Below are 11271 nucleotides of genomic sequence, written 5' to 3' on the forward strand. Positions count from 1 at the left end.
AAAGAGAGGAGAAACGTCCCGCTCTCCTGCCTCCTCGCTCTTGGCATTCTCGTTTTGCGACGCTCGCTCGTCAGCCAGCGATGGGCACTACCCAATTATCGACTTGGAATTCACAATTGCACGCGGAGAGGAGCGCTCGCCGGTCGATATGCACCGTGTATGGTAATAGCGTGTTTTATCAAACAGGATGAAAGATGACACGGAGGGAGAAAAGGACAAAGAGGATATGGGAGGAAGAGCATCCTGGGATACGCGAATGGACCTGTCGCTGACAATCTAGGACAATCTAAATCGGAGATTGCAATCATCGATTTCGTATTATAGTTCTGTCTATAATGTATATTGAACATGAGAAGAGATTTAGGATTTTAGCTTGTGCGTCAAGAAATATCCACAGATTACGGGATCAACTAGAGAAAACTTTCACAGACATAATTTCAGTTATAATATTTAAATTGAAAATGACTGCGCCCTTTCTTTCATCCCCGGCTCCTTCGAGTGATAAAACTCTAGATATCTGCGATATATTTTTAGGATTTTTGTATTGTAACGTTGCGATTAATGGCAATTTGCATGCTAATAAAGGGTCTATGATCAAGAAGTTATGCTTTTACTTCTGACCATTTGTAGAATTGCTTACATTGGAGAAAAAATGAAACGTCACTTTTTAAATTATTCAAATATCCATCTCAGAGGCAATTAATATAACAAATGCCTTACTCTCTGCACCGGATCAGACGGGTTTTTTTTTCCTCTGTGAAGCCAAATATCTGAATACACGTCCATTAGAAAAAGTTTAATACATCAATAATCTTTATGCGGCAAAGTTGATAGGGCGCGGTACACACAGCGAAGATCCAATATATTCCGGCAGAGAATTCGGTCATGGTCGCCTCCTCCGATCTACGTCGCTCTGCAAATTCCACTCTCTCGTGGTCCACGAGCGAGCGGCAAAAACATGGAGCGGAAAGGCCGTGGTTATCAGGGCCGCGAGGTCCTTCGAGATGAGTACGCGGAGATATCGATACGAGATACCTGTCGTGCGCAAACGTGCGGATTTAAAAACGTTTTCCGGGATGAAGGAAGATCAATGGGCGCAGGTTGTCAATAATATTGTCTTTTGATCAAAAACCGAAACTTTCGCAACGACATTTTGACAAATATAGCGAGAGTCCCCTACACACGTTCACAGAATCAAGACTGAGATTTCTCTCTCTCTCTCTTTCTCTCTGAAATTACGAGCCCAAATTAAATCCCTGTTTATAATCGTAAATAACAGTGACAATTTTTGACAACACAAATTTTGAATCTATATTTCAGGCACAGGAGAGAGGGGGGGGAGAGAGAGATATAGAGAGAGAGAGAGAGAGAGAGAGAGAGAAATTCCGACCTTTACCTGAATTTCATCAGTTGTTTAGCCGCTACTGTCAGCGTTCAAATAACCCGCCATTGACACGCCGGTTCAATCGTGCCGAGCGACGAGCAAGAGCAGCGTCGCGCGCGAGATTATTCCCTTATCGCGCAACATTGTGGTTATCGGTCGTAATAGCGAGTGGCGCGGACGAGATTCGTTTCAGAGTATTTGACAAGATCGAGAGCGCTCAGCTGTTAAACCATGTGCTCGTGCCGGCGCGACCAGCAAGGTCGCGAGACGCTATCATTCAGGCAATGAAAATGGCGCGCGCATCGCCGCATCGAGTCAAAACGCGAACGTGTCAACATGTAAACTCCGATGTGGACTCACCCCTGTCGAATTTCTTGCCTTCCGGATCGATGTCCTTCACGTTGAAAATATCTTCGAACAGCACGCCCGCCATGTTGCCAACACTAACTGCCCTGCCCTCTGACGCCGAGTAGGTGAAATGTCGCCAGTGTCGTATCAACGGCTCCGGAACCACTGTCTCGACTTCGATTGAAAAATTATGATTGTTACAAGATATAGAGTGAATTACAGAAGTATTGGCTGTAATATTTCCGAAGAAACCTTACAAACACAAAAGTCGATCGTAATGTTATATTGCAAGCAATTCGATAAATAAATATAATAGTAATCTTAAATTAAACACATTTCTGAAATGACGTAATAAATTTTGTAAAAGGTTTTCCTGTAATTTTTTCGCAAAGATTTTGTTCTTCCAAATTTGCAGAATCTAAAACTGCAGCCTATATTTAGCTTACTTTTATATTTACCTCATTGTTGCAATACGTCTGCGATTCATGAATCACGCGCGTCTCTCTTAAACGCATTACTCATTTTCATTAGACTTCTCGTGTCGGATAAATAGCGCTAATGACAAATTGTTTCAAAAATAGACACCACAATTGAAAGAAAATGACAGTGCCTCCTTTCACAAGAAACAAAGATAAATAAAAACTGAAAGAAATTGTTCGGGAGATTAAGCATACAAGCTCGCAAATAAATACACATCAATTTTTATGAATACCACTTTGAGCTAATCACTGAAAGAGAATCAATAACAATTCCTAATCTTGAAAAGCAAAAATTCGATTTTAGAATAACGATCGAGGGCGTCTTCTTTCAATTCTACGTTTATGTATTATTGACGATTAACTTCAGCAACATCAACTGATTTAAAAAATCAGATAAGTATTCGATTCCGCAAAAAGAATACATGACTTCCCGTCTCTATTTACATCCGCGATGTGCAATTCGTGATGTCAATGTCGATTTCAACAGAAATTGAAAAACACACACAGATACAAGAGTACTATTACATTTGTCGTACGACAAATTTTTCAAGCGTATTGATTGGCTGCAGGATAGAAAATTTCTGGAAACTCGAGAACTTTTCGTTTCTGCAGCCAATCAACCACTTAAAAATTTTGTCGTCATCGACAAATGTAATATCAGCCTAAGCTTGCGAACTTGTCCATCGTTTATGCGAGGAAACAGTTTCAAAGCTGAAAATCGATGCAATTGGGAATTAACCATGCTTACTAGAATATTCGAACGGCCTTGGTACTCACGAGCATATTGACAGGGAGAGCCACTAAGCGGACCATCAGTGTTTTTACGCAGCGATGCTGCGTAATTTTTATGAGCGTTTAGACGAGAACCATATCGTAATGACACATATTTTAGCGCTGTACAGTACGTAAAATTAGAGATTTCACAATCTTGCGCAAAGCGAAATAACAGAAATCCTTCTTCGACTAATATTCGACTAATATTCAATATACAAATAAGATTATGTCATAAAGCTATCTTTGACATTTTTTAGACTCAATATCCGTTTTAAGAAGTTTTGAAATCCATCTCAGGTAGATTCGTGAAAATTAAGCAATTCAAAAATCGACGAAAGTATCAGGAGAATAAATAAGGTCGTACTTTCCAAGAACTCGGGATCTGAAGTCGCGCAAACCTCAAAAATCGATAAAGTATTAAGAAAATATTATTGGCACAGTGGCCGCACTATATGAAATTGCAACAATTCCATGGCTCACAATTCTGAGAATTTGGGACCGCAAAGTTGCGAAAATTAAGTATTTCAAAAGTCGACAAAGTATTAGAAGAATATAATCGGCAGGGTGGCCGCGTTATCTAAAATTCCAAAAATTCCACGAATCACGAGAATTCACGATTTTCAATCGTGAATATTTATTTATGAAATTTGACCAATAGGAGTGAAGTTACCTAATCTCAAGTCTAGTGACTCTTACTCTAATTGGTCAAATTTCAATCTAATCTCAATCTCAATCCGTAGTCTGATACGGGTTTAAATGAGATTAACAATTTACAAAATACTATACTGTAATTTACAAGATACTATAATGTATGTTGTACAGTGATATGTCCATGAACGTAGGAAATACCTGGACGGAGCGTAAAGTACTGGTAAAGTACCCTTATGGATGCAGGGAGTTGGCTCTGAAGGGTGAGGGGAATCTATCATCGCGGCCTGGTCTATTGGTTCCTGTGGGAACCAGAAAAATAATTCACCAACACATATCGTCGCGGCTATCTCGTTTCTGAAAGTTTTTGGTAATTTACTAAAATGCTGCTGATACTTGCTGCCTATGAAAAGTCAGCTGTAAAGGCCTGTATCCACGATGCTAAAACTTGGACCAAGTTCTAGTTCATCATGGACACAGGCCTTTAAAAGCGTCGTATCTAGATATTTGTGTGCGATGGACGATGGCAGGGCCATTTTGATTACTAGCAAAGTTTAATTAGATTGGTGGAAAACTGCGTTTTAATTATAGGTCTGTTCTTTGTAGCTGAACAAGTGTAGCCAGTTAAAATAATAAAATTGAAATTGCACTTACCTGGATTATTTTTTCATTTATACCACGCTTTTTTCCTATCTCATTCTCTATATATTGTGATAGTTATCCAAAGTGTTACTTTTCTCAAAACTTACAATTTTAGACATTTTAAAACCATAATTTCCGGAAATCTCTTAAAAAATTTATAAAATTTTAGTGCTACTATCTTGTCAGTTATGTTCCCCTTTTTCAATTTTTCGGGAAATAATTATCGGAAATTCAGATTCTAGGAATTCTCGGAAGTATCAATTACAATACTTGGAATTTTAGATAGTGCGACCTCTTTGCTGATCATGTTCTCCTGATACTTTGTCAGTTTTCGAGATTCTCGATATTCGCGATTTAAAGTTTGAAATTCTCGGAATTTCAATTCTTAGAAATGTTAAAAATTCTCAGAATTTTAGATAGTGCGACCTATTTGCCGATCCTGTTCTCCTGATACTTTCAATTTTCGAGATTCTCAATTTTCCTACGTCCATGCATATGTCCCTGCCTGTAAAGTCCTGAAGACAGTGTGGTGTAGACTTCATTCTTCGGTTCAGTTCATTTGGGTTATTTGCGCAATTTAAATAGCTCCTGCCATCTATAGTACGAATCGGAAATGAAGTATCGATTGTCGCTTTTTGTAAAGGGCTCACAAAGCATCTCCAGATTTTTGGCGCATGTGTGACACAAACATTTGCATGTATTGTATATGCCACTAAAACTAATTTTGGAGATAAAGTTAAGGCACTTAAATAATTATACATAATTTTATTAATATTATACAAAATTACGTATAATTATTTTACTTCGATTTTGTTAATTTTTTAAAGATGTTTAAATAATTCCTAAAAATGTAGCAAGATATACACATTTTCTTTTCAAAATTAGGAGTATAATTATATTAAACTTACCTAGTAAATAGAAATTTTCGAATCTACATGTATGTATGTTAAAATTGCTTCATAATCTCCACAATGTGGATTGCGAATTTCTTGTTTTTAATTTTAATATTTACGAAAATTGAGGCATAACAAATACATAAATGAATATTCTTGGTTGGAGAAAAAACTTTACAAACAAGTTAAAAATTTATAACTGATACATTGTTTACTATTCGCTTTCATCTTCATCCTTCGTATCAACTTCGGTTCCTTCGGAAGGCATTTCTAATTTTTGTTTGAATTGCTCAACATATTTCAACAATCGTGTGTCAGAACTCACAACCTGCCATCAGATATTAAATTGTAGTTAATGCATGTACACGTAATGGCCATACGAAAAAGGTACACATATATGAAAATAATTGGCATACCATATTCGTAACATTCTTGATGGCTTTTTGCAGATTCTGTTTTGACAAACCGTCCTCGATTTGGATGTATAGATGTGTTAAAGATTTTATAAGAATTTCTTGGTCTATCTTGCTCTCTGGATTTAAAATCTCAGCCAGCATAGCAAACGCAAGATTGTTGTGCGTATAAAATGTTTGTCCATTGGTCTTCTGACATCCTCGTCTAGTTAAGCTCAGTATAAACCTAGATATGTGATAGGCATTAATCTCCTGCAGAGGACTAATATCCGGCGCGTTACAAAGAACTTGTAGTGTCGGCAAGTATGCGCCCTCAAGCATTTCTTGTGCATTGGGTACTCGTGTCACAAAGCAGTCAAAAAAGGTGCTTAAACACTGACGAAGATAGACATCATCGGCGTTCACTGGATTGTAGCACATAATTATCAAGCGCGATATAAGATTACTGCTATTGATTCGTTGATTAAGCAATAATTTACAGAGCCCTTCCGCTGCAGTAGTGCGTAAATCTTGATTCTGGAAAATTCTCAGATATTATTACCGTATTAGTAATAGTAATTTTATTCAATTTTAGCAAAGTCCAAAGCTATTATTGTTACTTACCCCGTTGGTGAGTAATCCTGTTAAGATTTTAATGAAATTGCAAGGGCCTTCTTCCACTTGACACCGTTTACTTATATCAATACTACTATCCTCGTGTGCATAAAGCGATCGGGTCTTTTCAGATCTACTCTGCATGGAATTTTCTTCCGATGGTTGCAATATGTCAAAATATTCCAAACCGTACATAAGTAGGAGATCAAATATTGCTTTTAGAGAAACTATCCAGATCTCTTGATTCTCTTGTTCGAGAGAAAATTGATAAAAGAATATCATTACGTGTTTCTTAGTCAACTCTTTGTCTAAGAGACAATAAACGGCTAACGTTTTTAGCGCTAATATATGTACACTATCGTGAGAATGCTAAAATGATAAATTAGATTAAACTATAATAAGTGATGTTAAATAAAATACAATGCAAAATTTGTATATACGTATATGTGTAAAATATGTATATACATACGCCGTAAATTCTATGCACACTTACATCAAGACTACTTAATACAAAACACATCAAACTTCTGAGCGTAGGTGTTAATACGCGAACGGATTGCATCGCAACATACAAGATATCGAGGCATTTCACCATAGTCACGGTATCATTTTTCTCTTCCCGCATATTATCTTCAGGTATTGTTAATTCAGGCAGAGCTTTAGATAAACGACATATCTCTTCTTTCAAACTATTAATCTTTTCTTTAAAACCGTCAGCTTCTAAAAATTTCTGCTCCTTGATCGCTTGATACAATTCCTCTTCGAGCTCCATCACTTCAACTTTCAATCTAGCTTTCTAAAATGAGATCGAAAAGAAAGTAGAAGAATTTATAGATACATCAATTTCTTTAACATAAATTTTAATACTCACTCGCATGTTGTTTTCATGTTGCTGCTCCGCGGTAATTTGCTGAGTGGCTACATTTTCTTTCAAAGGTAGCCTAATCTCGCTAATAATATTAGCAACAGCAGTCAGCATACTACTGGCGTCTGGTATCACTTTTGTCAAATGACTCACTAGACACTGAATTATTTTAGTGGAACAATGATCGCTCATTAAAGTGTTTATTATCACTTCGTGCAGATTTTTCCTGCCTACTTCGTCCGAGAGATCGTACGTTGTAGATATTTCAAAAAGTTGTAGTAGAATAAACATGTGATTCTCCTTCTCCCATAATTCATGCGGCTGAGAAGATATAAAAGAAATAAAGTCGCAGATATATTTGCAAAATTCTGACAACTCGGGAATTATTAACTCCAACTCTTCCGTACAGCAATGATGTTGGAGATGCTGTATTATACACTTCCAATATAAGGCATTCTCATTTATTAACTTTGTCAATGGAATCAATCTTGTATTTTTATCTATTGGCACTTGCTCCAATAAATTATTTAAATCAGCGCTTCTGTAAAAGCAATATTTAAAATCTTTAATTTGCATGTCACTTCATCGATATTAGTTATTTGTTTTACAAGATACACATACCTGAACAGTACCTGTAAAGCTAAAGTTGCTGACTCGGTTCCTATTCCAGCATCCAGGGCATGAATAAGGCTCATGTACTCTCCCTTGAAATATCTTAGCCACGATGGCAACAGAACATTGTTTACGCATTTTCTAACATCCTCAGATCTATCTTTGAGACCGTCTTTCAATAAATTCTCTCTTTGTTCAATAGTCAAGGAACGCACTGTGACTTTACTTATAAACTCGTATGCTTTCTTGCGCACAGAGTCATTGATATCTCGTGTTCTTGTCAGTGCAGCTTGTAAGGTCTTCTGATTTTTACCCATAGTAGTGAGCACTGCTTTACGAACTTCAGCATTCGGATCTTTCGATAGATGAAAAAGGTACATCTTTATCACAGGACATTGCGGATCCGATGGATCCTGCAATCTGTACAAGGCAAAAACAGCTTGTGCTCGGACCTTAGGTGACTTATCCAACAATCTGTCCATCATACTGACTGTAATTTGGTCGCACAGTTTGTCATCGATAAAAGCGTGATCGCCCATGGAGTTTAAGAGCATGTTTAGAAAATGGCATATGCGAAACCTCACTCCTTTATCCTTGGCATTGTGACTCAACAAGAGAAAATTGAATAACTTGCTGAGAAATGGCGAGATAGGCTCTGTGGCTTCACTGTCCAGGGATGGATAGAAGCTCATACAGAATTTCGCACAGAACTCTAATGTGTTTACAACATACGGATGCTGCTGCGGTGTCGAAAGAGGTGCTTTCAAACACCAGACGAAATGCTCCCAGAACGTATCTAAATCAGTCTAGAAAACAAACATCACAAAATATCATTCAACAAGGCCTATATATATGTATAAAGTGAATATTACTCTAAATTATTATATATGTACAAGTCAAATAAATTGTCCGCATTCAGCTCATTATAAATCCCTGGAGAGAACCAATGTCGTTTCAAGAAAGACAGAAAATATTGATACATTTCACAAGAACGAAACCTACCTTCTCGCTCAGTTTCTTCAGCTTCTTCATATACGGCGGATGGTCGGTTTTAGTGAACTGCACCTTGTGAAATATGTTTTTCATACTACCTCTAATCGCCGGAGCCATCTTTATCTTTCAGCGTAAGGAACTCTAGGCAATTGCTGTCGCCAAGGATATCCGTTCTTCCGCCGCCTGTCCACCTCTTGCAGAGACGTGCGTACGTTAACTTTTGAAAAAGCGTCGTGCCATTGCAACACAACTACAGCGCCATCAATGGACCAGCCCAAATTTACCGCCATCTCTTGCGACTCGCTCGAGTTAATCTGGCAATTTTGCTCAGTCGTCAAGGCAGGAATCGATTGTACCAACCTTCGTCACAAACACTCGAATATCACGATCGATAAATGCAGATCTACAGACATTTTGTACTCGACACAACAATAAAATTCATAAAGACGCATTTCTGTAATAAATTCAATGCAACAAAATTTCTGAGCGATTTGTGCGAGATATAGGATTGTAAATGAACATTTTACAGAAGCAAATTGGGAACCGAGATTTAAACATCATAATCTCTATATTATTTGTATTATTTTTACAAATTTACAAGTCGCAGATACTTTCTCGAGAATAAGTCTGCCTGCAAATTTGAACGATTCGTCAGTATTATTTCTATTTATTTGAATATCTCTCTATCAACAATAATAAAAACTACACAATAACAAAAAAGTAACGATAATAATGATTACGAGCTCGTCGCCCGATTGTTTTCCTACAACACTTGCAAAAATGGTGCGGCATTCTTAATTATTCAACGTTGTCATTCAAAGAGGAAAGATGAGGAAAATGGGAGGCCGCTCTATTAATTATATTTTTTATTTAACATCAAAAGTAATGACACTTGGGTTGTTTTGTATCAGTTTGCGATGTAATCCACGTGCGTATTTGTCGTATATGTGTGTGTATGTGTGGGTGTGTGAGTGTGTATTTAATCGAGTATTGCGTGTAAAAACAAAACTTATCGGATAATCAATTAATTAATTAATTGCGAAAAAGAGAATCGTCAATCAGAAGGTAGATAGCTGCTGAAATGGTGTAATAAAGTGTCATTTCGGAGCATCTCTCTATAACCGGTGTCTCTCTCTACACGCGATGTATAAAGTGTGGACGTGTGGTATGTACGCGACGTTTCAAAACGCAAAAAAGGAAGGAAAGAAACAAGAAAGAAGAGTACGGTAGGCCCGTGACAAAAAAGCGTTCCCTTCTCCAAGGACGAGACCGCCTTTCGCTCGTGGTCTCCGTCGTTCGCGCGCGCGATCTATTTGTTCGTTTTCAATTATTTAAAATATGTACAGTATTAATAAAACGTTATCCGCCCTTCTTTCTCCCTTTTTCTTCTTTTTTCTTTTTTTAAAGACTTTTTTTTATCGTTCAATGATTCCGACGCGGTATGCGGCGGGCTGTGCAGGCGCGCGGCGTCAAAATCCACCGGGGATTTTTCTCGGATCACGGGGGAAAGAATGAAGACCGTGTTTCTTGTCGATTGGGGAAGTATGTGTGTGTGTGTGTGTATGTGTGTTTGTGTGCGCGCGTATGTGTACGTGTATATGTACGTATCTCGAACGCGGAGAGAATCCCGACGCTCCTTGCTTTCGTTCTCGAGAAACGAAAAGTAGCGGTAGAGAGCATCGCGTGCCGCTCGTTTTTACTTTTTTTCTTTTTAAACCGGAAACACGCGGAAAAGAACGGAGAATGCGATAATCGCGTCTAACAAGGAATTCCTCTCTCTCTCTCTCTCTCTCTCTCTCTCCCTCTCTCTAAATCGCGCGCGCAAATATTATGAAAGCGTAACATTGTCTTGCACTCCATGGATAAAGCTTGAGGCGCATGACGAACGCGCGTGATTATAAGCATGTAAGCGCGGCGTCGTCCCGCTCAGTCCACCGCAAAAGGATCGTGTGGTCTTAGACCGAAACTTGCTCCCCCGCCTGGCATGTGTCTGCTTTCAACCTCTCTGTTTTACTTTCCTCTTCTTCTCTTCCTCCTCCCTATCGTCACATCTTTTCTACTTTGTCTCCTTAATCTCTTTTTTTTTTTCGCTTATACGTACTTTTTTTTGTCTTCAACAACACGATCTAGACTAAACCATATATAATAATTACATCTAATAATATCTTATTGTAACATGTATTATTATTATTTATCATTATTATTTATTTATTATTACTATTATATTATTAATAATAATTAAATTATATTAGCCTAAAGTAAAGAGGCTGCGCACGACGGCAAAGCTTTTTTTTGGGCGCCTACGGCCCCCCGGGCACGGAACACCCTGTCGACAACGCTGCGGATCTCCTCCGTAGCTTCGAAGATAATCCTTTCTCTTGCATACACACACGCATCTATGCGCCTCTCTTTCGTTCTCTTTCGTTCCTCCCCCCCCCCTCTCTCTCTCTCTCTCTCTCTCTCTCTCTCTCTCTCTCCCCCCACCCAGAACGGGTACATTTTCTCACGCGCATCTATTCTGGAAAAAGTTTGTCATTTTCGGCGACTCGCCGAAAATAACAATCGCGCACAGAATGTCTTAAATCTCCGCACCTTCGTTGTGACAGAAGCGATCGATCTACGACGG

The 11271-nt window shown here is 38.3% G+C and overlaps 2 protein-coding genes across 2 annotated transcripts in view; both read right to left on the reverse strand.

Moving 5' to 3' along the window:
• Window positions 1-1844, reverse strand: part of LOC105566722 (DNA-directed RNA polymerases I, II, and III subunit RPABC3) — a 62094-nt gene extending 60250 nt beyond the window's left edge. Inside the window, exon 1 of the mRNA XM_012020945.1 lies at window positions 1745-1844. Within this exon, the coding sequence (XP_011876335.1) occupies window positions 1745-1817 (73 nt within the window). The 5' untranslated portion in view covers window positions 1818-1844. The remainder of the gene's footprint in view (window positions 1-1744) is intronic.
• A 3480-nt stretch (window positions 1845-5324) lies between these two features.
• Window positions 5325-8858, reverse strand: LOC105566724 (condensin complex subunit 3). The gene is made up of 7 exons (XM_012020947.1): window positions 8655-8858; window positions 7662-8458; window positions 7047-7581; window positions 6669-6971; window positions 6185-6544; window positions 5585-6097; window positions 5325-5496 (listed from the first exon to the last, which is right to left on the reverse strand). Exons 1-7 carry the CDS (start codon window positions 8760-8762, stop codon window positions 5383-5385), a joined length of 2730 nt encoding a protein of 909 aa, XP_011876337.1. The 5' UTR covers window positions 8763-8858; the 3' UTR covers window positions 5325-5382.
• Between the last annotated feature and the right edge of the window lie 2413 nt (window positions 8859-11271).

Source organism: Vollenhovia emeryi, unplaced genomic scaffold (genome assembly GCF_000949405.1).
Source record: "Vollenhovia emeryi isolate VEMERY1.0 unplaced genomic scaffold, V.emery_V1.0 DF939142.1, whole genome shotgun sequence".
Taxonomy (NCBI): Eukaryota; Metazoa; Arthropoda; class Insecta; order Hymenoptera; family Formicidae; genus Vollenhovia; species Vollenhovia emeryi.

Bases quoted from the DNA above. Each gene is read 5' to 3' on its own strand.
- LOC105566724 (XM_012020947.1), bottom strand. From the start codon at position 8,762: ATGGCTCCGGCGATTAGAGGTAGTATGAAAAACATATTTCACAAGGTG. The intron at 6,545-6,668 runs GTAAGTGTGCAT...TTATCATTTTAG, and splicing joins TTGTATTAAGTAGTCTTGAT to CATTCTCACGATAGTGTACA. The intron at 5,497-5,584 runs GTATGCCAATTA...ATCTGATGGCAG, and splicing joins TCAAGAATGTTACGAATATG to GTTGTGAGTTCTGACACACG.